The sequence below is a fragment of the Antechinus flavipes genome, chromosome 1, assembly GCF_016432865.1.
Source record: "Antechinus flavipes isolate AdamAnt ecotype Samford, QLD, Australia chromosome 1, AdamAnt_v2, whole genome shotgun sequence".
NCBI lineage: Eukaryota > Metazoa > Chordata > Mammalia > Dasyuromorphia > Dasyuridae > Antechinus > Antechinus flavipes.
Window position 1 is genome coordinate 706,194,828 of NC_067398.1, and position 26,599 is coordinate 706,221,426.

A 26,599-nucleotide genomic window follows, 5' to 3' on the forward strand; every position below is an offset into this window, starting at 1 on the left:
ACGAGCCTCCCTCGGAAGCAGAAGGGGGTCTCACCCGGCAGACGAAGCACTCGGGGTGCCAGAGCGTGTTGAGGGCCGAGATGTAGTTCTCCAGGATGGCCCGGGCGCAGCCTCCACATTTAGGGGCAAACATGTCAAAGTAATCCTTTCGACAATACGCCTTCCCGTCTTTCTCATGGAAGCCTGCGTGGGAGAGGAGAGCACGGGACCCGGGCGGACACGGTCAGGACCCGAGAACAGGGAACCGCGACCACAGGGGAGCTGGGAAATGGGGCAGTTTAACTCTCGCGGTCCTGCAGGGAGCCGCGCCAGCTCAGCGGCGGGATCCTGCGGCCCAGCCCCTCTCCCCCTCCCCTCCGCTGCCTCTCTCACAACCAGAACCCAGGACCCCACATTTAAAGAGCCTGCGAGTCCCTGCTCATCCATGTGGAAGCAAAGCCGCCCCAAGCCCCCCGGATCCCCCACCCCAGGCACGGTACCTTCCGGTCCGAAGAACGCTCCGCACTGGGCGCAGAAGAAGTGCTCGGGGTGCCAAGTCCGGTCCAAGGCCGTCACCACTTTCTGGAGAAGAGAAATCCCAGAGGCCAAAGCTGTAAAGGGGCACAGTACAGCCTTTGCCCAGTTTAGAGCTGAGGCCCAGAGGAGCGGCCCTGAGCAGGGGGCATCGGCAGTCAGGGGGAGGCTCCCATCTGGACTCCCTCCTCCCCCTCCTCCTCCTCCCTGCCCCCCTCCTCCTCTTCCTCCTCCTCTTCCTCCCAGACCCTACGACTCAGCAAATATCTCAGAATTGCTTATTTATCAAAATGCATGTTCCGTTTCTTCAAGAACGTAAGCTCTTTGAGGGCAGGCCTGTAGGTCTTTTTGTCCCCAGAGCCTGGTACACTGGGGGTGGCTAATAAGCGTTTGCCAAGTGAGTGAATGAAGGACCCTGGCAGAGCGGGCGGGCGGGCTGTGCCCCCCAAGCGCCACCCCCTGGCCCACCCCCACTTCCAGCCCCAAGGACTCACATCCAAGATGGGCCCGTTACAATAGTAGCATCGAGGGGAGAAGAGGTTGTGATAGTCTTTTTCACAGTAGGGCTGCCCGTCGCGCTCAAAGAAATTCCGCGAGCCGATCTCCTCCTGGCAGTGGGTGCAGACAAAATGCTCGGGGTGCCAGGTCTTGCCCATGGCCGTCACCACCTGGAGGGGGAGGAGATGCGCAAGGTGAGGGGACTGCGACGAGGTGCCCCGGGAGACCAGCTTCCTGAGGGCAGGCCTGGCCCTCCTCCTCTACGGCCTGTGCCCCCCCGCGCCGAGTTTGGCGCCTGGCACGCGGGTGGTGCTGCCTCTTCCTGACCCCACCGGAAGTATTTTTGGACACTGCAGGGAAGACCATTTCCTCTGGGGCTCATTTTACAGATAAGGAAACTGAGGCAAACAGAGGGAAGTGATTTGCTCACAGCTCCTAGGGGCCTGAGGCTGGATTTGAACTGGATTTGTCCCCTGAACTCAGTCACCGAAATAGACTAACGCCCCTTCACCCCCATCCTGACCAACCCGAGTCCCGGGATCCTGCTCTCTGTCGGCGGCCCGGGCCCCCCTTCGTGCCCCCTCTCCCACTTCTGCATCACCTGTCCAGCAATGGGCTTCTTGCAGGCCCCACAGACGCCTTTGGCGACCGTGGCCACGCCCAACTTGTTCAGGTCCGACTGCAGGCTCCCCAGCATGCTGTCCAGTTGGCTTCCTGGCTTCGGGGGGCCCCCTGGTGGGGAGTTGCTCCCCACCTTCCCCTGGGCCATGAACTGTGGAGCAAGAGGAGAAAGCCAGTTGGAAGGGGGCAGTGCCATCTGAATCTCCGGCTGGGACGTCAGGTAAGGGTCTTCTGCCAATGTGGCGGCTCCCTGGGATTCACGGCCCTCAACCCATCATACGGACACAGTAACTGAGGCAAGCCAAAACATCTGGTGACTTTTCTGAGGCCAAATAACAAAACCAGGACTGATGCATCCAGGTTACCCGCTTCCCTCCCCAGCTCCTAGGGAAGCTCCCGGCCCGAGGGTCCATGGGGGAAAGAAGCCAGGACGGCGTCCTCTGCTCCGAGCTCTGCCCCCACCGCCAGCCCGGCCGGACGGCGCAGCTCGGCCTGCCCTGCAGAAGGCCCCCGCGGAGCCCCGGGGGGAGACCCAGCTCCCGCCCCCTCTGGGCAGGTCTCCCGCCTCCACAGGAGCGCAGAGCCCCGGCCTGAGGGACTGAGCGGGGACAGTCAGCCCTGAAGGCCACAGAGCTCCCCCGCTTCTCCGGCCGGGTCTCCCAGAGGCAGATTCCCAGCAGCAGCAGCAGGGCCAAAGCCCTGCCCCTCCCCCTCCCCAGGAGGGAGGGAGTGACCGAGACGTCTCCCAGACCCCGGGACCAAGAGGCGGAGGCAGGGCAGCCCCCTCGGCCCAGGCCCCGCAGGAAGGAAGGGGGCCAACCTCAGGGAAGGCCGGCGCAGTGAGGGGCTCGGGGCCGCGAGCAGAAGGGCCGGCTGCCTTCCTGAGGGAGGGAGGGCTGGGGGGCGGACGGGCCGCCATCAGGCCGGGCTGGGCCACGCCAGTCGTGGTCGGCACCTGCAGAGGAGGGCGACAGGCCGAGGTCAGCGTCCGATGGCCCAGGGCGGCAGGGGATGAAACGAAGGCCGGCTGGGAGAAGAGAGCCTGCTCTAGCCAGCCCTGGGCACCCACCGGGGGCGGGCCTGCCTGAACTGGGGGGAAGGCTGGGTCCTCCTCAGTCTGACAGCCAACAGACACGGCGAGGCGGGCGGTGGCTGGGGCGCGGGGCGGGCAGGAGACAGAGGGCGGGCGCCCCTCGTCACCAGAGGGGGTATCCCTGCCCCTCACAGGAAGCCCGGGGGAGGCCCGGGCCTGAGGAGAAGGAGGGCCACTCTCAGGGGTATGTCTGAGATACTGGAGAGGAGGAGAAGGAGGAGGAGACCCCGGAACCGAGATGGTCCTTCTCAGGGGGACGGGAGAATCAGGAGGAAAGACCACCTGGGAAAGGAAGGAAGGCAGACAGACAGGTGAGAGTGACAGAAAGGAGAGCCCCGAGATCTCGGGCCCAAAGCCCCGAAAGCCCTCCCAGGCCCACTAGGGGGCCACCCAGACCCCCAGCTCCCCTTCTGCCCTCGCCGGCCTCACTGTGCCTCGGTGGGCCCCGCCAGGAGCCCCTCCCCGGTACCTTCTCTACGACCTGCCCCCCGTCCCTCCTCCCCCGTGGCCGCACAGTGATGACAACGCCCTCGGTCAGCCAGGCGTCCGGCTCCACCCCGGCCTGGTCTGGCCCCTGCTCCTCCGGCCTGATGCCCAGCCGGCCCTGCAGCTCGGCAATGAGCTGGTCCTGGGACGGGGTCTTGTGGGGGACGGCGGGACTCGGGCGTCGACGTGGGGAGGGTTCCCGAGACATGGGGTGCGCGTGGCCCGTCTCCCGGCTCCTCCTGATCACGGAGCGGATCTGAGGGACAGGGGACCCCGGTCATGCAACGCCGGTGCCCCACGGAAGCCAGTCCACACGGGGAGCAGGGCGCCCCAGGCCCGGCCCAGGCCGGCAGCGAGGAGACCGCTGCGCCTCCGCCTCCCCATCTGAAACCGGGCACGATGCTCACTCGTGGGGGGCCTCAGAGCAGAGGATGCGGGAAGTTAGTAAGGCGTCCCTGGGAGCCCAGGGGGCGTGGGCTGCGGCTCCCTGGCTCAGCTCCGGTGGCTCACTTCAGAGAACAAGGCAGAGTCCAAGCTCCATGGGGGGGGCGTGCCCGACTCATTGATGGGGCGTGTCCAGCTCCTTGGGGGGCGTGGCCGGGTTCCACCAGGCGCATGCTGTTAGTGTAGCTGCAGGGTCTGGGCAGCATCCTGTCTTGCGGGCCCGGGTCCTTGGGGGCGTGGCCGGCTCCTTGAGGGGCGTGCCCAGCTCCTTGGGGGGCGTGCCCGGGCTCTGCCGGGCGCATGCTGTTAGTGCAGCTGCAGGGTCTGGGCAGCATCCTGTCTTGCGGGCCCAGCTCCTTGGGGGCATGGCCAGCTCTTTGCGGGGCGTGCCCAGTTCCTTGGGGGCGTGGCCGGCTCCTTGGGGGGCGTGGCCGGCTCCTTGGGGGGCGTGCCCGGGCTCTGCCGGGCGCATGCTGTTAGTGCAGCTGCAGGGTCTGGGCAGCCTCCGGTTTCACTCCATGCAACGGCTCATGCACTCGGTGCCTGCCTGGCCAGAAGTGGAAACTCTCTCTGAGGCCGGAGGCGGCTCCGGCCCGGCTCTCGCGGCCACGTCGGTGGGGGCCTCGGCGCCCCAGCCCCCCGGCACGGGGCTCCCGCCGCTCTCCCGGCTTGGCCCCCTCTGGCTCCCTCTGGGGTGGTCGCTCTCCTGAGGCACCAGGCCAGGCCCCGCCGCGGCCTTCGGCCGACTGGGCTCCCCGGCGCAGCCCCAGGTGTCAGGGCAGACGTCCTGTCGGTTCACAGCAACAACAGTGGGTTCCAGGACTTCTTCTGCGGGCCGGGAGGCTCCGCGCGAGTCCGGGGGCCACAGCTGCTCCCTGCGAGCATCGCCGGCCTCCTCTGCACAAGGGTCGGCGGGCTCCTTCGGCGGGGGGCGGGGCTGCTGGAGCCACGTGCGAGCTCCGGGTAAGGAGCCAGAACCACGGGCCTCAGAGGGCCCGGTCTCACTGCCAAGGGCAACTCCGGAGGGGTCATTCATTGGAGTCCCCAAGGGACCCCCATCCTCGCTGCCGGCACCGGACATCCCCCCCAGCCTGGTCGGAGCGGGGGCTCTGAGGGGACCTGAGAGCAGAGCTGGGGGGCTCTTCCCCAGGTCCCCATTTTCTTCAATGCACAGCATCCCACAGGCACTCCCCGGCTCCCCAGAGACACATCTAGTACGGGGACTCGAATAAGTGGATGAGAGGGAGGCGTGAGGTTCTGGAGAGGCACAGGAGCGGGCCGACAGCTCCGATCTCGGGGACACGGAGGAGCTGGTCTGGAGAAAAATCGGGACAAAGGGGGAGTTCGAGACCCTTCGGGCTCGGCAGGGGCTCCGACCATCTCCTGGGGCACACAAGGAAACCCCTCACATCCCAGCGGCTCGTGGCAGGGAGCTCCCTTTTGGACACTGGGCCCACTGACCCCTCAGGGGCCTCCAAGGGCGTCCCCCAAGGGCAGACACAAGGGGCTGGGGGAGACATCTCTGAAACCTCCCAGTGGGGAGGAAGACTGAAGGGGCCAACATCCAGATAAGGACCCTGACAGAGACATTCCCACACATATGTGCACGTACACACACGGGCAAACATGTGCGTGCACCAGCAGGAGCTCAGTGCAAACACACACACGTGTGCACAACAGCACAAACATGTGCAATGAGCCCACGCACTCTCATACCAGCATGAGCTCAGTGCAAACACATGTGCAAGCTCACATACAAACGTGTGCACACCAGCACAAACATACATGTGCAATGAGCACACGCATGTGCACACATGCACACACCAAGCAATGCATTGCACACGCGTGCACACACACACGCGCACACACACGCCTTATTAAGAGACCCCCCTTGGGGGCCCCAGCAGCCCTCCCCCGCCCCCCCCAGCACTGAAGCCTTCCTCAGCCAACAAGAGAACACCCTTCCCCCTCCTCCCCACCATAGACCCGTCTCCTCCAAGGCCTTCCTGCGCCAGCTCCCACCGGGAGAGAGCCCGTCCTGCACCTCACCAGCTCCCGGTCAGTCCAAACCTCGGCCCCAGAACCGGGAGCGTCCCAGCATCCGAGGCTCCCCCCGAATCTCCACCGAGTTCTGTGTCGGAGCAGAACAAGATGGCGCCACGGGCCCCCTTCCAGCCCCCCGCAGAGACCTCTCCCAGAGAGCAAGCTGGTGGGGCGGCTCCCCCTCCCTCTCTGCCCCTCCCCAGGAGGCAAGGCCAGGTCAGCAAGTTGTGGAGAAATCAATCGCCATCAATACCCATTTAGATCCTGGCAGATCTCACCTTCTAAATAAAACATGGCAGCCCATCCGTGGCTCAGGGGACATGGGGGAGGGGGCTGCCCAGAGCCTGGATTGGGAGTGTCTGGGGCAGGCCGAGGGGCCCAGCCCGGGATCCATCCCCCGCCAGTGCGGGCCCCCGGCCCCGGGGGTCCGGGATCCATCCCCCACCAGTGCGGGCCCCCGGCCCCGGGGGTCCGGGATCCATCCCCCGCCAGTGCGGGCCCACCGGCCCCGGGGGTCCGGGATCCACTCCCCGCCAGGGCAGGCCCACCGGCCCCAGGGTTGGGTTTCCCTCGGTACCTCCAACTGCCAGATCACAGGGGGAGGGACGTGAGGGAGTGGAATCAGCCCCATGGGTTCTGGACCGAGAAGCAGCGATTTGCCAGGGGGCTGGGAAGCAGAGAGAGGGCTGCAGGTGCTAGTGGAAGGGCCCCCAGGCCCCTCAGGGCCAACCTGCCCTCCCTCCAAGGGCAGCACAGAGGCCGGTCTGCTCCCACCCCACCGGCCTCCAGCTGGACAGGCCCAAGGCGGCCTCCCAACCAGCCGCCAGAGCCGGACGGCATCTCCCAGCCGGCTGCTGGCCGTGGAGCGGCAGGCGGGCCCCCAGGCTCAGATTTAGGCTCAGGTCCGGGACGAGCAGGGAATGAGGACACCGGGGTGAGAGGAGAGGGGGAGACGAGGCCGGCAGAGCACCTTGAAGTCCGAGAGGGAGGCCATCAGCTCGTCCAGCTCCCTGGTGGCCGAGGAGGCCGAGATGCGGGTCTGCTGCTGGCTGGACGTGACGCGCTGGGGGCTGTTCATGTCTCCCTGGTTTACAGTGATCGCCGGGCTGTAGGGGAAGGCACGAGCCTGGTCAGTGATGGATGCCGCGGGCCTTCCCAGCTAGCATTTCCAACACTGGGATTGGCCCTCCCACCCCAGCCAGGCTCCTCCCAAGGCCACGGCCGAGGACTCAACACTCCCAGTCTACACTTGGACTCACCATCTACACTTGGGGCTGTCTGTGCTTAGGGCTCACTGTCTACACTTGGGGCTCACTGTCTACACTCGGGGCTGTCTGTGCTTAGGGCTCACTGTCTACACTTGGGGCTCACTGTCTACACTCGGGGCTGTCTGTGCTTAGGGCTCACTGTCTACACTTGGACTACACCGTCTACACCGCTATCTGTGCTTAGGGCTCACTGTCTACACTTGGGGCTGTCTATGCTTAGGGCTATCTACACTTGGGGCTCACTGTCTACACTTGGGGATCACTGTCTATACTTGGGGCTCACTGTCTACACTTGGGGCTCACTGTGTACACATGGGGCTCCTGACAGGTCAGGCCCTGGGAAGAGCACAGGGAGGGAGGACCTGTCACAGACCAGGCGGTCCAAAAGCACTCACTGAGCACCAGCGGCTGCCCTTCCGGGGTTCCCGCTGCCAAGCGGGGGCTCAGAACCTTATTTCCAGGGGCGTCCCCCCAATGCCCTGGGAGGTCAGAGGTCTGCTCCTACAGACAGCCGAGGAGCGCCCCCAGCAGCCCGGGAGGAGGAGCCGGGAAGGGTTAATGGAGGCCCTTCCCACGACGGGAGAGCAGCATGGAGGAGGCCCCGTCCCGCCCCCGGCTCTTCCTGCTCCTGCTGGGATCCCCGGAGGGAGGAGGGGAAACTGCCCGGAAAGCGCCCGGGCAGGGAAGGCTGTGGGAGGCCCCCCGGGCCAGGCTGGCACTCACACAGGGCTGGGCACCGAGCTCTCCAGCTCATCCAGCAGGCTCTCCACGCTGGGCCTGACGTCCTCCAGCCCGCGCGCCCCGTTCCGCTTGGGCTTCTCCTTCACCGGGGGGGCCGCCTTCCCCGCCACGGGGCCGCTGCTCTCGGGGACGCCGTAGTGGGGGCTCAGGCCCCCGGGCAGCGGAGGGCTCTGGCTCGCCTCATCTGGGGGGGAAGAGGACAGAGTCCGGTCAGCCCCGAGGCCGCCCCCCGACGACCTGGGAGAAAGCAGCCCCCTCCCCGGGGACGCCCCTTACCCGTCAAGAAGCCCGCAGTGGGGCCGTGCTGCACAGCATTCAGCTCCAGGAGGAGGCGGTCGAGTTCTGACAGGTTACTGCCCAGCGAGGAGCTCATGATGGTGGGGGACGGCTCAGCTGATTTCTGCTTGTTGGGGAAACTGCGGGGAGGGGGAAAGGGGGCCCATGAGAATCCCTCTGATGGAGGGGGGAGGGGGCTTGTCCGAATGGGCATCCAGAGGGCCGGGGGCCTGGAGCCCAGCCCCTGGAGGGTCCCCTCGGAGGCCCCCAAGCAGAGTCAGAGAAACAGCCCTTCTGGCGGGGAGGCCCGGGGGTCCGGGCTGCACCGAGCTCCCTCCCTACGGGGAGGAACAGGAACACAAGCGATGAGACGGGAGGGATGTGGTAAATCGGGAGGGGAAGGAAGTCTGCTTCCCTCCCTCCGCCATCCAGAGGCAGCAGGGACCTGGGCCCAAGCTAGAAGGCAACAGGAACTGGCGAGTGAGCAAGTGAGCTCCTAACTGGCCAGAGGTGGGGGGGAGGGGGGAGAAAGAGGGGGAGGGGAAGAAGAAGGGAGGGAGAAAGGGGGAGAGGAAGGAAGGGAGGGAGAAAGTGGGAGGGGGAAAGAAGAAGGGAGGGAGAAAGGGGGAAAAGAGGGAGAAAGGGGGAGGGGAAGGAAGGGAGAGAGAAAGGGGGAAAAGACAGAGGGGGGAAAGGGGGAGAGAAAAGGGGGAAGGAAGGAGGAAGAGAGGAAGGAAAGAGGGAAAAGCAGAAGGAGAAAGGGGGAGGGGGCAGAGCTCTGGCTCCTGCTCCTCCTCCCATTGCCCATAGCTCTCTTGACCCAAGCGCTCCCTGAGCCCCCCACCATTCTGAGAAGTTGGCGGGAAGGAGCGCGCTCTCACAGGCCCAGACTCGGACCGGAGCAGGGGTCTCAGCGCATCAGCCACCTAGAGCCAGACTCTGGAGATAATAGCCCCCCCCCCCATTTTACAGACAAGGACCCTGAGCCAGGCAGAGCCGCCATGACAGAAGCAGGGGGGGAATGGCGGAGATTGCGGGCGGACCTCCCGGCCAGTCTCTCCTTACCTGGGAGGATGCTGAGGCAGAGAGAAGCCCCCCAGGCGGCCCAGTGGTTAGCGCCAAGTCTAGCCCCGCCCTCACCAGCTGGGCCTCTGCCTCGGTCCCGCCCCCCGCTCCCGCCCCCCTCCCCCCGCCCCGGGCGCTACCTGTACACGTGCTCCTCCTCGCTGCCTCCGAGGGGCGACCCGAGGCCCTCCTGGGTCACAGGGACACTGGGACTCTTCCCGCTGGAGCCGTACCCGGGAGACTGGGGCGGAGGCTGCCGAGACAGGAGGCCGCGGGGGGGCAGGGTGAGCCAGCAGCTCCACCCCGGGCCTGAATCACCTGCCTCTCCTCCCCCCCCCACCAGGGGGCTTTCCCGCCCGGTGAGTAACACCCCTCCCCGCTCCCTCCCACGGCCCTTCTCCGCGCCCCCCCCAGGCCCCCGCCCGGCCCTCGGGCCCTCCCCACCTGCTGGGGGGCGTAGCGGGCGCCGCTGCTCTGCCACTGGTCCAGGGGGTCGAGGACGGTGCCGTTGAGCGCCTCGCTGGAGGGGGGCGGGGGCACCGGGGGCGGCACGGCGATCTCCTGGTACGTGTGGTTGCCCGTGGGGTAGGAGTAGGGGGTCTCTTCCGACAGGAACACGGGCCGCTTGGAGATATGGGAGGTGGTGGACTCCAAGTCCGCGAGCAGGGCGTCTGTGGGGCGGGAGAACACGAGCGGCGGGTGAGCCGCAGCTGGGACCGCCCGAGGGCCGGCCTGGCCGAGGCGGGGGCTCCTGGGCTCCCGAGCCCCTTCCCCACAAGGAAGCAGAGCCGGGGGCTCACTGGGCAGCGCGGGGCTGACTATCTGCAGGAGGGAAGTGGCTGGGAGGGCCCGAGGCCTACAGCAGCATGGAGAGGGAGAGGGGCCGGCCTGAGGAGGGGCTGCCGGCCGAGCCCTACGTCCCCCGCCAGCAGAGGCAGGGCCTGACCCCGGACCAACCGGCGCTCAGCCCCAGCTCAAACCCGCCAGCACTTACGCTCCTGAAGCTGGGAGGGTGGGGAGGGGCGTGGCTGCCCACGGGGCCTTCGGTGGGGGAGGGGGACACCCCGAACCTGGGGGCCCCAGAGCCCGGCGCTGTGGGGGTGGGGTAGGAGATGACCTCTCCCAAGCTCCCCTTGGAGACCCGTGGGGGCCGAGGGCTCAGGGGCTGGGCTAGCCGGTGCGGTGCCCACCACGTCCCCCCACCACGTCCCCCCACCACATCCCCCCCACCACGTCCCCCCCACCAAGTCCCCCGTGGCCAGAGCCAGATGAAAAGGTGATCGGGAAACATTTAAAAATGAAAATTAGGCCGGGAAGAGGTTTTCTAAGACAGCGGGTGGCCTAATGGCCGAGAGGTCCAGGATCACAAGGCAGCACTCGAACCCAGCTCCCGGACGGGCCCTCCGTCTGGCTGCCCCACACAGGGCGGGGAATGCGGAAGGTTCCCCCCCGCAGGGCTTGGAGAGCCCAGAGTGCCGATGCCGGCAGCCATTTCCTACCGGTGTGGCCCGGACTTTTCAGCCTCAGTTTCCCCAGCTGTACCAGGGAGGGGTTTCCCCTCGGGGGTGTCCGAGCCCCGCAGCCTCCCAGAAGCACTTTGGGGGACGCCCCGTCTGCCCCCGGCCCACCTTCCCCTCTCCGTTTCTAAGCAGCCCAGGCCTCCAGGGGAGAAGGGAGGGAAGGCCAAAGTCCAGCTCCTGGGCCCTGAAATGCCCCCTGTCACCACCTCCGAGCGCGCCCCCCTCCCCGCCCCCAGCCCCCAGAGGCCCAACCTTGTGCTGGGTCCCAGCTGGGAGGCCCCTCTCCCCGCGGCAAAAACCGTAGCCTGCGGCCGAGCTCGGGAAGGTTCGGGTGGGGCGGCCGCAGGACAGGTCGTCTGACGCAGACTTCCTGCCTTCCCGGCTCAGGAGGCGCTCCCTCCGGGAGGTGGGGCTTCCTCCTCGGGGCCAGGTGGAAGGCAGGGAGCCGGGCCGGGGCAGCCCCGTGGGGGGAGATCGCCCGGGGCCCACCCAGAACCGCGGGCTGGGGCCTGACTGGGGCTTTCTCAGCGGCAGTCACGCGTCCCCTCCTGTCTGAGTCAGCCAACACTCAGCCTTCCCCCATTAACGGCCGGTGGCCCCCAGCGCAGGAAGCCACTCACTAGCTGGGTGACCCCGGGGAAGTCACCCCGCCCTGTCTGCCTCAGTTTCCTCATCTGTAAAATGGGCCAGAGAACCAAGGAAACCCCCCGAGGGGCCACGAAGGGTGGAGGCGGGACGGCAGCCAGCTGTCCCCGGAGACTGAGGAGGCAGCAAGGAGGCCCTGCCCTCGAGGAGCCTCCCATCCAGGGGAGGCAAACGCTGCCGCCCGGCGTCGCTCGCCCTCGGCTCCCTTTGGTCGGGCAGAGCCCTCGGCCGGGAAAGCGGAAGGAACTTGGGAAACAAAAGGCCCCCGTCCGGGGCGGGCCCGGCTAATGGGAACCAGCGGAGCCGGGGTCGCCGGGAGCTCTCACACCTGGAGGGAGGCTCCGGAAGGAGAAGGCCCTGAGCGAGCAGATGACACGGAGACGCGGTCCCTAAGCCCGGCCGGTCCCTGCCCCCCCCGGAGCCCCCAGAAGCGGCTGTCACTTTGTGGGAGGCCCTGGTTCTAAGGATCCTAGGAAACAGGAGGTCGAATATCACGCGCAAATGGAGCCGGCCTCCGGAGGGGGCAGGAGCGGGGGCTCCCGTTGCATTCTGGGGCCATCTGGATCCCGGGCTCGCGGCGAAATGGTTAAAAGTTCTCAAGTTTCTTCCCCTGGTATGAGTCAACACAAGCTCAGGGCCAGGCTGGGAGGAACCTGGGGGGAGGGGGGGCAGAAGGAGGGGTCCCCCGCCCACCTGCCCTCTGGTTTTCAGTTACAGCCCCTCACCCACGCCCATCCCCCCAGAGCAGACCCCAGAGGGGTAAAGGAGGCCCCCTGGGGGAGGGGGCTGCTCAGCCACCCGGACCAGGCTCTCCTCCCTGGGCCCCCCACTGGGGTCAGGGCTCCCCGAGCGCCTCCGCTGGGGGCCACAGCAAAGGGGGCCGTCCTGGACTCGGGGCCCAGGGGTCCGGCCCCGCAGCTGAGTCATTACCCAGAGTGTTCCTGACGGCCAAGTCCGGCGCAGAGAAAGCTGCTGGCTCAGAGGGCCCGAGTTCGAATCCTGCCGCGCCCCTGCTGGCTGGGTGACCCGGCTGAGTCCCTCGGGCCCTCTGACCTTCACTCCCCTCATGGCGAGGAACCGGCCCTCACCTGGCTGCTCGTGGTGGGGCCCGAATGAGGCGGTTGTGAAGCGCTTTGTAAGTGCCGGAGAGCGTCGTGGAGAGCGCCGAGTAACTCCCTGCAGGAGGGGCACGGGAGCAAGCGGGGGGCGGGGGGCCCTCCCAGAGCTTCCCTTCCCCGGGAGGAGGCCCCCTGGTCACTTCACAGGGGACTAGCAGCAACGGCCTTCTCTAAGGACCTGACGCTGCAGGCGAACTAGACCAAGTGGCCCATTTTACAGATGCGGGAGCTGAGACCAGACAAGGGAAAGCTCCGTCCGGGTGCCGGGCAGCGCGCACAGCTCCCGGGCTTTCTTTGGGATGTGGGGGAGGGGCGGGCACCTGTCCCCCGGCGGAGTTCTCCCTCCCCTTTGGGCTGGCCCCAGACTCCCGGCTCTCCCTCTGGAAGATCCCCTTCGTCGGCCAGCCAGTAAGCATTTATTAAGTGCCTACTGTGTGCCGGGGAACACTCAGACAGGCAAGACAGCTTCTGCCTGCGAGAGTCTCACTCGGGACTGCCCAGAATCGGTCACTGCTCCTTCTGCCCGGGGGCCGGGCCCGACTGCAGGGGAGGGGATGGGGGGCAGTCACAGCCTCCTTGTCTCCTCGGGGAGCTTCCCCAGGGTCAGAGATGAAGGCCAGGGAGGGAGTGAGGCAAGAAAGGGCCTGCTCACAAACCAGCAGAATGACAAGGAAGTGACCCAGGGAGCGCTTCTGGCGGGAGGCGGGGTCCTCTCCGGGGGGGCTTAAAGGGAGCAGGGAGGGTTCCGGGCGTGGGGGCCGCCCGGGAAGATGGGGGATCGTGGGGGGAGAGCCAGGAGGCCGGGGAGTGGGGGCAGATGGAGCCTTCGGTATTTGACCCCGGAGCCCCTGGAGCTTAAAGGACATGGAGTGGAGGGGGTGGGGGGTGACCTGCTCTGAGCCTTGAGAAAATCCCTTTGGGGGCTGGGGAGGATGGCGGGAGATGCTGGGGGGCCTGGGCACCCAGCTGGGCTTGGAGAGGGTCCCGGACGGCCGGGCCCCCAGCGGGACGCCCGTGAGCTGTGGTTAGAGATGTGAGCCGGAGGCCGGCGGGGGGCTTCCCTCCCAGAAGGGAGCCGCGGGGAGGTCCCGGGCTGGCGCCGGCCAACGTGGGGGCGAGGCCTCCTGCAATGGGGCGGTGGGGATCCCCCCCACAGGCAGAAGCCGCTCCCTCTCCAGCTCTGCCTGCGGCCGGGGGCCCCGGGGCTGGGGCGCGGGGAGGCCCCTCTCTGACCACCAGAGCGCGCTGTCCACCAAGCTGGTTCCGGAGCCCGGGAGCCCACGGGAGCCCGACCTTTGGTGACTGCTCAGGAAGCCCCAGAACCAGGATGGGGGGAGGGGCGGAGGGGGCCTGGTCCTCCTCGGGGCACCTGGGAGGGCGCCACGCCATGGGGCAGCTCTGCCAGCCGGGCCACCCGACCCGAGGCCGAGCCCCACACAAACCGGCGACGGCCAGACCACCAGGCCCTCCCGGAACGCTGGATTCCTCCCACAAACGGCGATCGTGCTCCCGGGGCTCCCCCCGACACAAACCTCCCCACCAGCCTTTGCTTTCTCTGCCTCCTCCCCTCCCACCAATCAAGGCGTCCCCTGGAAGGAAGAGTCCGTCCAAAGGCGCCTCAGCCGCACAGTCCCCGGCCCCCGGCTCTGCGCCTGCTCGGGGAGAATTAGGGGCCGTTATCTCTGCCATCACCGGGGACTTTTATTATCATCGCTCCTGTGTCACCAACAGCCATGGCCGGCGCCACGGAGGCCTCGGCCTCCCCCGAAGCCCCTGGGCAGCCACAGGCGGGGGACGGGTCCGGGGGGCTCAGTGACCCACCTGCCGCCCCTCCCCAGGACCCCCCCTCTCCATCCCGGGGGCTCCTGCTGCAGAGGGAAGCACATCCCCCCCTGCCCACGGGGAGGGGGCCCGGGCACACACCCCGCATTCCCCCTCCGTGTCTGCGCTCGCTGCCCCCGGACCCCCGGCCTCACCCTGGGCACGGGCACCGGACAAGAGGCCACGGCTGGTCTGGGCAGTGGGACGGGACGCCTCAGTCTGCTGCTCTGGAGCTCCTGCGCCCTTCCCCGGCTCTGCCAGCCACAAGTGGAGGGCCCGAGACTGTCTGGCTGCGGAGGGGGGTCGGTTCGCACCCGGCCCTTTTCCCTGCCTCCCAGACTCCAAGGGTGGCCCGTCCTCCCCCCGGGACCGCGCGTCCCTCCGTGCCAGTGCAGAGGGCGGCGGGCCTTGGGGCCCTGGGCCTTCCCCCGGGGGATCGGAAGCTGCTGGAAGGAGGCCCCGGAAGGCCGGCCCGCTTCTCTCGGGGAAGCCCCCGCTGCAGAACCAGCTCCGGGAGGGGAGGGAAGCCCAAGGAGGGCCACAGCCCCCTGTCCTGTCCCTCGGTCCTGGCGGTCGCCTCACCCAGGCCCGGGGGCTGCGAGCGGAGGCCTGAGGGCCCCTTCTCCCGTCCTGAGAGGAAATAAAACCAGGCGCAGGACATGCTCCTGTGGGGGCTACGGGCGGGGGAGGGGCCCTCAGAACGGGAGGAGCGACATCTTGACTTGGAAAACATTCATATTATCTGCCTTCTGTCGGATTTTCGTTTATTTTGTTACTTATTTTTATTCAGTTTTGCCCAACCTGTAGCTTCCCACACACACCCACAAACTCGTCTCCCTGATGTCGCTGGAAGCAGGGCGGCCGTTTCTGGGCCCCGGTGTCCCAAAGGCCGAGGGGGAGACCAGAGGGGCCGCGGGCCTCGGGGGAAAAGCTGCTGTGAGGACGGGGTCTGTCAGGCTACGGACTCAAACCAAACCGGACCAAACCCGCGCCCGCGAGGACTTGGCGGGGGCCCTCCCGGAGTGAGCCGGCTGTCCCCCGCCTCAGTCTCCCCCCGCCCCCGCTGCCGGCAGCTGCTCCCGGGGAGGGAGCTGCGTAACCAGGAGGAGGCCGGGGCTAGAACCGTTTCAAGGCCTCTGGGAAGACTCTTCCAGATTAGGAATCAAGGCCGAGCCGGGGCAGCCCCGAAGCCTCCCGTCCCCTCCCCCGGCGCTCGGGCGGAGGAGGTAACCCAATCCCCTGGCCGGCTGAGTAAGGCCCCAGGAATGGCAGCCGGGTATATTTATCCCGATAACCAGCTGCTCTCCAAGCAGAGGCTAAGGGAGAATCCTGCTCCGGCCGCCCCCTTCCCCAGCCCAGAGACCGGCGGGAGGGGGCGGAGGTCACCTGGGAAAGAGGCAGCCGGGCCCAGGCAGCGAGCCCCCCCAGCTACGGGAGAGTCACGGTTGCAAACCTCAACCTCCTCATCTGTCAAATGGGAGTAACAACAGTGCCTCCCCCCCAGGGCTTTCTGAACATCCGCGCGGCAGGTGCTTAATAAATGCTCACTCCCTTCCCTCGGATCAGAGCGGGCGACAGCGCTGTTGATCGGTCTGTTTATCGGGGGCCGCTCCGGAGCCCCGAGTTCCCTTCTCTGCCCCGGATGGGCCGTCCCCCAGCGCTGAGGGAGCGCGCCTCCCGGGAGGAGGGGCAGAGACGGGCCCCCCACAGGGAGGGCAGCAGCCCCCCGCCCGGCGAGCCCATCCCCACTTGGGTGACAAGGAAAGGTCTGGCTGGGAGAGGGGCCCGGGCTTGAATCCCGGCTCTGTCGTTTGCTGGCCTTGTGACCACACAGGGTCTGAGCGGTCGGAGGAGAGCCTTTCTGGCCCTAAATGTGTGATCCTGTTACCCCAACCGGGGCTTTCGTGCCCCTAAAGCCAGAAGGATCCGCGGACCCGATCCCTCCATTGGCTGCAGATGAGAAGACTGAGGCCCAAGCGCCCGCAGCAGCCTGCCTGGGGTCTCGCCGTCGGTCAGCCGCAGAGGGACGGCCCTCAGAGGCGCAGCAGGCCCCCTCCCCGCGGCCTCCCTTTCATCCTAAGACCCCCCCCTCCCTTCAGCCCAGACTTGTCAGACGGCCCCTTCCCACAAGTGAGAGGAGGCTCCCGGGCCGCGCGCGCCCTGTAATGTCCGGGAGGCCAGAGAGGCCAGAAACCGGGGCAGAGCTGCAGCGGGAGGGGGCGGGGCACACCCGGGAAGCGTCAGGGAGGGCTTCAAGGAGGAGGTGTCCCTGGGCCCGGCCTGGGAGCAAGGCAGCCCCGAGAACAGCTAGCAAAAGAAGGGGGGGGGTGGGGGAGGAGGAAGGAAAAAAGGAGGGAGGGAGGGAGGCAGCCCGACCCTGCCCAAGAACACGAGTCGCTGTGTTACTCTGGCACTGAAAATTAGCAGCTTCCTCTAGAACGGGCTCCAGTAGGAGCGAAGGCTCCCCCCCAGGCTCTGCCGCTCGCTGAGGCCCCGGCCTCCCTGCCAGACCCCCTGCCCCGGCTCCGGGTACCGCGGGCCTCCCCGCTCCCTGCCAGGTACCCCCCCCAGCAGCTTTGGGCCCCCTCCCCGGCTCCGGGTACCACGGGCCTCCAGCCCCCCCCCCCAGCCCTCCTGTCCCGCCGCTCCCCCCGGTTGGGCCCCCCCGGCTCTGTCTCCAGCTTCTCCCCAGGTCACCAGGGCCGGGTTCACTGGGCCTGGGACCTGGCTGCGGCCTCCCAGCCCCCCTCCTTCTGCGGGCAAGGAAACAGCCCCCGAGAGACGAGGCGGCCGGTGTCTCCGGCAGGGTTTGAATCCGAGGCCCCGGACCCGGCTCCAGAGCCCTCCCCACCTCGCTCAGAGGAGGAGACGGGGGTCTCGGGCCCCTCCCGGGCTGGATGGCCGCCATCAGCACCCACTGGGGGTCAAAGCGAGGTCCCCCCCCGTCCCGGGACAAAGCGCCCCTTCCCTCCTCAGTGCCTAGAAGTGACCACAAACCAAGAAAGAAATGATCCCCGCAGGCCCCCTTGTTAACCCTGTGTCTGTGTTAATTCTAGTTACATTTACGTTATCATTATAAACAACGATCACTGACGTTACGCTATGTTGCGTTTTCATGTATTTTGTTAAACCTTTTCCGATGACCTTTGAAGGCTGCCCCCCCCCCCCCAGGGCAACCTCTCCGGCCTAGTGCCAACCCCTCCCCCTCTGGCCCTGCCCCCGGGCCCTCCGGCAGGAAGAGCGGCCCCCTCCTCGGGGGGAGGCTTTGGGACAATGTCCACGTCTCATCCCCCTCCCCATCTTCTCTAGCCCCGGTCCCTCTGATGACGCTTTGGGCAGGAGGCGGGGCCGCGGAAGGAGGGCCCACAAAGGGAGGGAGGGGCTCGGCATCTGGGGACAGACGGGCAGGCCCGAGTTCGAGTCCTGACACCTGCTGTGCAATCCCACTGCGCCCCTCGGATCTAGCTCCCTTTCTAACTGATCCTGCCAACATGGCGACCCCACTGGCCCTCGGTGAACTCTTGTCCAGACAGACCTTGCTGCTCCTGACATGGCCCCCACTGCCTCCTCCCCGTGCTCTCAGGCTCCTCCCTGTGCTCCCAAGCTCCCCCTGGTGCTCCCAGGCTCCTCCTCGTGCTCTCAGGCTCCTCCCTGTGCTCTCAGGCTCCCCCTGGTGCTCCCAGGCTCCTCCCCGTGCTCCCAGGCTCCTCCCCGTGCTCCCAGGCTCCTCCCTGTGCTCCCAAGCTCCCCCTGGTGCTCCCAGGCTCCTCCCCGTGCTCTCAGGCACCTCCCCGTGCTCCCAGGCTCCCCCTGGTGCTCCCAGGCTCCTCCTCTCCACCTTGTAGACTCCCAGACTCTGCTTCCCCAGCCTCTGGCCTTGTCTGCCCCCCCCCCCATCCGCCCTGGTTAGAGCCCGGGAGCTGGGCGACCCTGGGCAGCTCCCTCGGGCCGCCTCGGTCTCCTCCTCTGTAACCGGGCCGGGGAAGGCGGCGGGGACCGCGCCAGCACCTCTGCCGGGCGCCGAGACCACTGGACGCCCCCCGGGGCCCAGGTTGGGTCATTTAGCCTGTCAGAGACTCAGCTGCTTCACGCACACAATGGGAACAGGCTCCCGCCCTTGCAAGGCCCTCATGGCCGGCAGCGTCGTCAGCCGCAGAGGAAGGGACCAGGCGGGGGCTTGAGAAACACGAGCATCCGGCCTGGGACCGAGCGGGACCCCCTCCCCCGCCCGGAGTCTGGCTTCCCTGGGCTCCCCTCCCCCAGCTTCCTTCCTGACCGGGGCTAGGTGGGGGCATGTGGGAGGCCTGACCCGCAGGCCTCGGGGCCACAGAGCTGGTGACGGCTCCCGCAGGGGCCTGGGGACGCAGGAGGCAGCTCGGGGCCAAACCCCTCGCGGCGTTCCTTGGCTAACCAGAGCCACCCGGGGAAACCACAGGGGGGGTTTCCAGGCCCGACCTCACCCGGAGCCTCCCCGGGCCTGGCTGGCAGACTTGGCAGGGCCGAGCGGGGGAGGAGGTGCCGGCGCCTGGGGGCGGGGGCCGCGGGTCCCCCGGCACAGCTCGGGGCCGGCTGCCACCAGGCGCTCACCGCAGGGTCTCCCGCCCGCCCGGACACTGCCTCCGCCTGGGCCTGGAGCCTCGCCCCAAACACCTCTTAGCCGAAGGACCCCGGAGCCCCCCCCCCGGCCTGTCCCAAAGGGCCGCCCCCACTTCTATAAACTGGGGGGAACCAGATCTCAGCAGCCAGGAAAAGGGGCTCCGGACAGACTGGGGGCAGTGGGCCCTGGGGCCAGGGGGACCTGAGTTCAAATCCCACCTCAGATACGCAACACTTCCTGGCTGTGAGACCCTGGGCAAGTCACTGAACCCCAACTGCCCTGAAAAGGGGGGAAAAGGGGAGGAGATTTGGGCAAGTGCGGGCTCCCTGGGGGGAGGGGCAGGCTGCCAGCCTGGAGGCCGCGGCAGGAGGGTCTCCCAGCTGGACATGGGGGGAAAGAGAGGGGGAGGCCGCGCTCCCTCTGCTCCCGGGGCCGGAGGGGGAGTCTCAGCCCCCGATCTCTCCGGGCCGGGCCACCTGATCAGTGACCCGAGGACGCGCGGGGAGGAGGGCAGCTGCAGGCCCGGCCCTCTGAATCACGAGTTGGAAGGACCCCAGGAGCCGTCTCATCCAGCTTGTATCTGACCCGGAGCCCCTCCCACCGACATCCCGAACAAGTGAGGTCATCAGCCTCTGCCCGGAGACCTCCAGAGCTGGAGCCCCCCAGCCCCCTCCGGGCCCAGGCCCAGGGAGCCCCTTTCCACGCTCTCTGTCCCCCCTTTCAGATGCTCAACAAGGCGCCCCCCCCAGACCAGGGAAAGAAGGGGAACAGGGAGGCAGATGGCGCCCCCAGCAGGGCTCCAGGGGAAGAGGGGCTGCTTTCCCACCACGAATCTCAGACGGGGGTCACACCCCCTAGGTGGGGAGGGGTCCCCGGGCAGAGGGACAGCCCCCCAGGGGTCTTTCCAGCCCAGCCCCGAAATTCTGGGAAGCAGCTGCTCAACAGCCACAGGGCGTGGGCGAGAACCCCAGAGCGGCCCGGCTCTCTCCCCGGCCTCGAAAACAGTCCCCACCCAGAAAGCGAGGTCAGAAAGTCAGAGCAAGAGCGCGGGGAGGCCGGTCTGGACCAGAACGGCGCAGGCTCACGGCGGGAGGCCCGGGGACACTGACGGGGGCTCACTGTGGGAGGCTCGGGGACACTGATGGGGGCTCACTGTGGGAGGCTCACGGACACTGATGGGGGCTCACTGTGGGAGGCTCACGGACACTGATGGGGGCTCACTGTGGGAGGCTCACAGACACTGATGGGGGCTCACTGTGGGAGGCTCACAGACACTTATGGGGGCTCACTGCCGGAGGCCTGGGGACACTGATGGGGGCTCACTGTGGGAGGCTCACGGACACTGACGGGGGCTCACTGCCGGAGGCCCGGGGACACTGACGGGGGCTCACTGCCGGAGGCCCGGGGACACTGACGGGGGCTCACTGCCGGAGGCCCGGGGACACTGACGGGGGCTCACTGCCGGAGGCCCGGGGACACTGACGGGGGCTCACTGTGGGAGGCTCACAGACACTGATGGGGGCTCACTGTGGGAGGCTCACGGACACTGATGGGGGCTCACTGCCGGAGGCCCGGGGACACTGATGGGGGCTCACTGCCGGAGGCCCGGGGACACTGATGGGGGCTCACTGCCGGAGGCCCGGGGACACTGATGGGGGCTCACTGCCGGAGGCCCGGGGACACTGATGGGGGCTCACTGCCGGAGGCCTGGGGACACTGATGGGGGCTCACTGTGGGAGGCTCACGGACACTGATGGGGGCTCACTGTGGGAGGCCCGGGGACACTGATGGGAGCTCACTGTGGGAGGCTCACGGACACTGATGGGGGCTCACTGCCGGAGGCCCGGGGACACTGATGGGGGCTCACTGTGGGAGGCTCGGGGACACTGATGGGGGCTCACTGCCGGAGGCCCGGGGACACTGATGGGGGCTCACTGCCGGAGGCCCGGGGACACTGATGGGGGCTCACTGCCGGAGGCCCGGGGACACTGATGGGGACTCACTATAGGGAGGCCGGGAGGCCTGAGGACGCCCATGGAGGCCGAGCTGAAGCTGCCCCTGGCCCCTGCAGCAGGTACATCTAGGTCACGGAGTCAGGAAGAGCAGAGTTCAAATGCAGCCTCCGACACTTCCTAGCTGAGTGAGCCTGGGCAGATCAGTTCACCCGTTTGCCTCAGTTTCCTCATCTGTAAAATCCCCAGCCTGTGAAGTGCTCAGAATAGGGCCGGGCGCGCAGTAGGTGCGTTCAGCTCGGGTTTGGCACATAGTAGGTGCTAAATCCAGGGCCCCCTCACTGACACAGGTGCCCACCCGGACCCTCTAAGAGGACCCAGAAAGGGGAGCCTGGGGGACAAGCTGCTTTCCCTGCAAAGCTGGGACTGGCCCGGCCCGAGAGGCCCCAGCCCCCGGGAGTGAGGACGCCCTAAGCTGGCGAGCCGGGCAGACCCTGCCCTCTCTGGGTTTCCCGGATGAGTGACGGGTTAGAACAGAAAGCTTCCCTTACGCGGCTCCTCCTGCACTTCCTCATCTGTGCAGTGGGGGCGTCCTGACCCCCCCGCCCCCCACGGAGCAGTTGCTGGGGAAGTGCTCTGTTTGCTTTTCTGGAGCTTGAGCAAGCTGTGGGGCGGGAGGGCCGCCCGGCCCCGGTGGGGAAACTTCCTGGACTGACACAAATCGGCGGCTCGTTTCCCCATTTCCGAGCGGCCGGAGCGTGTCCCCGGCCGGGCTTGGAGGCTCCATCCCCTGTTGCTGCCCACCAGCAGAGCCAGATCTGAGGGCAGGGGACCCCGACTCCCCCCCTTCTCATCTGGGAGCCGTGGAGCACGCCATTCACATCTGTGAAATGGGCCCAGAACGTGCCAGGGTGGGGAGAAAGAGCAGCCCAGGCCCACGCAGGGACCCTCGGTGCCTGTGGCCCAAACGCTCCCACTCCCGGGTCGGGGGCATCGGGGGCGGCTTGGGGAGTGGTGCCGGAGCCGCCCCCCTTGGGCCAGAAAGCGGCCTCTCTCTGAGACTTCTGCAGCCCCTGGGAGCGGCCCAGGCCCGCTCTGTGACATCACCTTGCGGGAGAGGAGGAGGCCAAGCCAGTTATCGGAGGAAGCAGGTCCTTCCTGCCACAAGGGCAGGTCTGCCTCCCTCCCAGCCCCCCCGGGGGACCTGCAGAAGCCTGGGGCCCGCTTCAGGGACCCCGGGCCCAGCCCCGGCCTCCCACTGAGCCCCCAAACCAAGTCCACCCCGTCCCTGCTCATCCTGCCCCTCGGCCCCCCCCACATGCTCCTTCTCCCTTCTTACGACTGAGAACGTGTCGGGCCCCGGATACAAAGAACACGAAAGCCAGCCTGCAGCGGGGAACGAGGCGCAAGGGACCGGGCCCAGGCAGAGCAAATACACGGGACAGCTCCGAGCCGGAACCGGGCCCAACCCAGCCGGCTCCGTGAGCCTCGGGAACCAACACGCCAAGGCCTGAACGCAGCTGCCCGCCCGGGGCCTGACCCAGGGGCCCGAGGCCAAGGGCCTGACAGCGGGGCCATCCCTGCCCTGGCCCCCCCCCGGCCGCGGCCTGCCCTCCAGAAGCCTGCAGTCTAGCAAGCGCCCTCCAAGAAATCCCAGCAGCAAGGCCAGAGGCGGCGACGCTGGTGGGCAGAGCGCGGCCATGGAGCTCGGGACCTGGATTCGAATCCCAGCTCTGCCCCCCGGCCCCCCTTCCCTCAGCGCCTGGTGCCCGCCCCTGGGCTGACCCTTAATGCGGAAAAGGACCCAGACTGAAGGTTCTGAAGGTTCAGACCTGGGGGTTAATGTTCTCTCAGTGCAGGTTGGCCTGGTCCCCGCCCTTCCACCCATACGGGTTTTCTCTCCCTCCCTCCGCCCTCTGTCTCATTTCTCTAATTCCATGTGTCTGTTTCTGTCTCTCTGTGCCTGATTCCGTGTGTCTTTTTGTCTCTCCCTAATTCTGTCTCTGATTCCCTGTCTGGGTGTCTCTGTCTGTCTCTGTGCGTCTCTGTCTCTGTCTCTGTGCGTCTCTGTCTCTGTCTCTGATTCTCTCTGTCTCTGTCTCGTTCCCTGTGTCACTATTTCTCTAATTCTGTCCGAGGCTGTTTCTTTCTCTGTCTCTGTCTCTGTGTGTCTCTGTCTCTGATTCTCTCTGTCTCTGTCTCGTTCCCTGTGTCACTATTTCTCTAATTCTGTCCGAGGCTGTTTCTTTCTCTGTCTCTGTCTCTGTCTCTGTCTCTGTGCGTCTCTGTCTCTGATTCTCTCTGTCTCTGTCTCGTTCCCTGTGTCACTATTTCTCTAATTCTGTCCGAGGCTGTTTCTTTCTCTCTCTCACTCTGTGTCTCTGTCTCTGATTCCCTGTCTGGGTGTCTCTGTCTCTGATTCTCTCTGTCTCGTTCCCTGTGTCACATTTCTCCAATTCTGTCCGAGGCTGTTTCTTTCTCTGTCTCTGTCTCTGATTCTCTCTGTCTCTGTCTCGTTCCCTGTGTCACATTTCTCCAATTCTGTCCGAGGCTGTTTCTTTCTCTGTCTCTGTCTCTGATTCTCTCTGTCTCTGTCTCGTTCCCTGTGTCACATTTCTCCAATTCTGTCCGAGGCTGTTTCTTTCTCTGTCTCTGTCTCTGATTCTCTCTGTCTCTGTCTCGTTCCCTGTGTCACATTTCTCCAATTCTGTCCGAGGCTGTTTCTTTCTCTGTCTCTGTCTCTGATTCTCTCTGTCTCATTCCCTGTGTCACTATTTCTCTAATTCTGTCCGAGGCTGTTTCTTTCTCTGTCTCTGTCTCTGATTCTCTCTGTCTCTGTCTCGTTCCCTGTGTCACATTTCTCCAATTCTGTCCGAGGCTGTTTCTTTCTCTCTCTCACTCTGTGTCTCTGTCTCTGATTCCCTGTCTGGGTGTCTCTGTCTCTGATTCTCTCTGTCTCGTTCCCTGTGTCACATTTCTCCAATTCTGTCCGAGGCTGTTTCTTTCTCTGTCTCTGTCTCTGATTCTCTCTGTCTCTGTCTCGTTCCCTGTGTCACATTTCTCCAATTCTGTCCGAGGCTGTTTCTTTCTCTGTCTCTGTCTCTGATTCTCTCTGTCTCTGTCTCGTTCCCTGTGTCACATTTCTCCAATTCTGTCCGAGGCTGTTTCTTTCTCTGTCTCTGTCTCTGATTCTCTCTGTCTCTGTCTCGTTCCCTGTGTCACATTTCTCCAATTCTGTCCGAGGCTGTTTCTTCTCTGTCTCTGTCTCTGATTCTCTCTGTCTCATTCCCTGTGTCACTATTTCTCTAATTCTGTCCGAGGCTGTTTCTTTCTCTGTCTCTGTCTCTGATTCTCTCTGTCTCTGTCTCGTTCCCTGTGTCACATTTCTCCAATTCTGTCCGAGGCTGTTTCTTTCTCTCTCTCACTCTGTGTCTCTGTCTCTGATTCCCTGTCTGGTGTCTCTGTCTCTGATTCTCTCTGTCTCGTTCCCTGTGTCACATTTCTCCAATTCTGTCCGAGGCTGTTTCTTTCTCTCTCTCACTCTGTGTCTCTGTCTCTGATTCCCTGTCTGGGTGTCTCTGTCTCTGATTCTCTCTGTCTCGTTCCCTGTGTCACATTTCTCTAATTCTGTCCGAGGCTGTTTCTTTCTCTGTCTCTGTCTCTGTCTCTGGTGTCTCTGTCTCTGATTCTCTCTGTCTCTGTCTCGTTCCCTGTGTCACTATTTCTCTAATTCTGTCCGAGGCTGTTTCTTTCTCTGTCTCTGTCTCTGTCTCTGTCTCTGTGCGTCTCTGTCTCTGATTCTCTCTGTCTCTGTCTCGTTCCCTGTGTCACTATTTCTCTAATTCTGTCCGAGGCTGTTTCTTTCTCTCTCTCACTCTGTGTCTCTGTCTCTGATTCCCTGTCTGGGTGTCTCTGTCTCTGATTCTCTCTGTCTCGTTCCCTGTGTCACATTTCTCCAATTCTGTCCGAGGCTGTTTCTTTCTCTGTCTCTGTCTCTGATTCTCTCTGTCTCTGTCTCGTTCCCTGTGTCACATTTCTCCAATTCTGTCCGAGGCTGTTTCTTTCTCTGTCTCTGTCTCTGATTCTCTCTGTCTCTGTCTCTGTCTCGTTCCCTGTGTCACATTTCTCCAATTCTGTCCGAGGCTGTTTCTTTCTCTCTGTCTCTGTCTCTGATTCTCTCTGTCTCTGTCTCGTTCCCTGTGTCACTATTTCTCTAATTCTGTCCGAGGCTGTTTCTTTCTCTGTCTCTGTCTCTGATTCTCTCTGTCTCGTTCCCTGTGTCACTATTTCTCTAATTCTGTCCGAGGCTGTTTCTTTCTCTCTCTCACTCTGTGTCTCTGTCTCTGATTCCCTGTCTGGGTGTCTCTGTCTCTGATTCTCTCTGTCTCGTTCCCTGTGTCACATTTCTCCAATTCTGTCCGAGGCTGTTTCTTTCTCTGTCTCTGTCTCTGATTCTCTCTGTCTCTGTCTCGTTCCCTGTGTCACATTTCTCCAATTCTGTCCGAGGCTGTTTCTTTCTCTGTCTCTGTCTCTGATTCTCTCTGTCTCTGTCTCGTTCCCTGTGTCACATTTCTCCAATTCTGTCCGAGGCTGTTTCTTTCTCTGTCTCTGTCTCTGATTCTCTCTGTCTCTGTCTCGTTCCCTGTGTCACATTTCTCCAATTCTGTCCGAGGCTGTTTCTTTCTCTGTCTCTGTCTCTGATTCTCTCTGTCTCATTCCCTGTGTCACTATTTCTCTAATTCTGTCCGAGGCTGTTTCTTTCTCTGTCTCTGTCTCTGATTCTCTCTGTCTCTGTCTCGTTCCCTGTGTCACATTTCTCCAATTCTGTCCGAGGCTGTTTCTTTCTCTCTCTCACTCTGTGTCTCTGTCTCTGATTCCCTGTCTGGGTGTCTCTGTCTCTGATTCTCTCTGTCTCTGTCTCGTTCCCTGTGTCACATTTCTCCAATTCTGTCCGAGGCTGTTTCTTTCTCTGTCTCTGTCTCTGATTCTCTCTGTCTCTGTCTCGTTCCCTGTGTCACATTTCTCCAATTCTGTCCGAGGCTGTTTCTTTCTCTGTCTCTGTCTCTGATTCTCTCTGTCTCTGTCTCGTTCCCTGTGTCACATTTCTCCAATTCTGTCCGTGGCTGTTTCTTTCTCTGTCTCTGTCTCTGATTCTCTCTGTCTCTGTCTCGTTCCCTGTGTCACTATTTCTCTAATTCTGTCCGAGGCTGTTTCTTTCTCTGTCTCTGTCTCTGTGTGTCTCTGTCTCGTTCCCTGTGTCACTATTTCTCTAATTCTGTCCGAGGCTGTTTCTTTCTCTGTCTCTGTCTCTGTGTGTCTCTGTCTCTGATTCTCTCTGTCTCTGTCTCGTTCCCTGTGTCACATTTCTCCAATTCTGTCCGAGGCTGTTTCTTTCTCTCTCTCACTCTGTGTCTCTGTCTCTGATTCCCTGTCTGGGTGTCTCTGTCTCTGATTCTCTCTGTCTCGTTCCCTGTGTCACATTTCTCCAATTCTGTCCGAGGCTGTTTCTTTCTCTCTCTCACTCTGTGTCTCTGTCTCTGATTCCCTGTCTGGGTGTCTCTGTCTCTGATTCTCTCTGTCTCGTTCCCTGTGTCACATTTCTCTAATTCTGTCCGAGGCTGTTTCTTTCTCTGTCTCTGTCTCTGGGTGTCTCTGTCTCTGATTCTCTCTGTCTCTGTCTCGTTCCCTGTGTCACATTTCTCTAATTCTGTCCGAGGCTGTTTCTTTCTCTGTCTCTGTCTCTGTCTCTGTCTCTGTGCGTCTCTGTCTCTGATTCTCTCTGTCTCTGTCTCGTTCCCTGTGTCACTATTTCTCTAATTCTGTCCGAGGCTGTTTCTTTCTCTCTCTCACTCTGTGTCTCTGTCTCTGATTCCCTGTCTGGGTGTCTCTGTCTCTGAT

The 26,599-nt window shown here is 64.5% G+C and overlaps 1 protein-coding gene and 1 long non-coding RNA gene across 11 annotated transcripts in view; both read right to left on the minus strand.

Moving 5' to 3' along the window:
- PXN (paxillin) overlaps positions 1 to 26,599 on the minus strand; it is a 43,969-nt gene that overhangs the window by 2,473 nt on the left and 14,897 nt on the right. For 3 of the 10 annotated variants that reach the window (XM_051972919.1, XM_051972925.1, XM_051972924.1), the window contains exons 2-13: positions 9,493 to 9,719; positions 9,189 to 9,301; positions 7,984 to 8,123; positions 7,690 to 7,891; positions 6,669 to 6,804; positions 4,203 to 4,970; positions 3,195 to 3,467; positions 2,453 to 3,007; positions 1,613 to 1,783; positions 1,008 to 1,181; positions 480 to 561; positions 35 to 183 (exon numbers count right to left, since the gene is read on the minus strand). In XM_051972919.1, the coding sequence (XP_051828879.1) occupies positions 35 to 183; positions 480 to 561; positions 1,008 to 1,181; positions 1,613 to 1,783; positions 2,453 to 3,007; positions 3,195 to 3,467; positions 4,203 to 4,970; positions 6,669 to 6,804; positions 7,690 to 7,891; positions 7,984 to 8,123; positions 9,189 to 9,301; positions 9,493 to 9,719 (2,990 nt within the window). Of the gene's footprint in view, positions 1 to 34; positions 184 to 479; positions 562 to 1,007; positions 1,182 to 1,612; positions 1,784 to 2,452; positions 3,008 to 3,194; positions 3,468 to 4,202; positions 4,971 to 6,668; positions 6,805 to 7,689; positions 7,892 to 7,983; positions 8,124 to 9,188; positions 9,302 to 9,492; positions 9,720 to 10,820; positions 11,099 to 26,599 lie in introns of those variants that run through there. The other 7 variants (XM_051972922.1, XM_051972921.1, XM_051972923.1 and 4 more) reach the window with 7 other exon arrangements.
- LOC127545550 (uncharacterized) lies at positions 22,744 to 24,801 on the minus strand. Its single transcript, XR_007949686.1, has 2 exons — positions 24,421 to 24,801; positions 22,744 to 22,916 (listed from the first exon to the last, which is right to left on the minus strand). It is a non-coding gene; the product is annotated as an uncharacterized LOC127545550 (long non-coding RNA).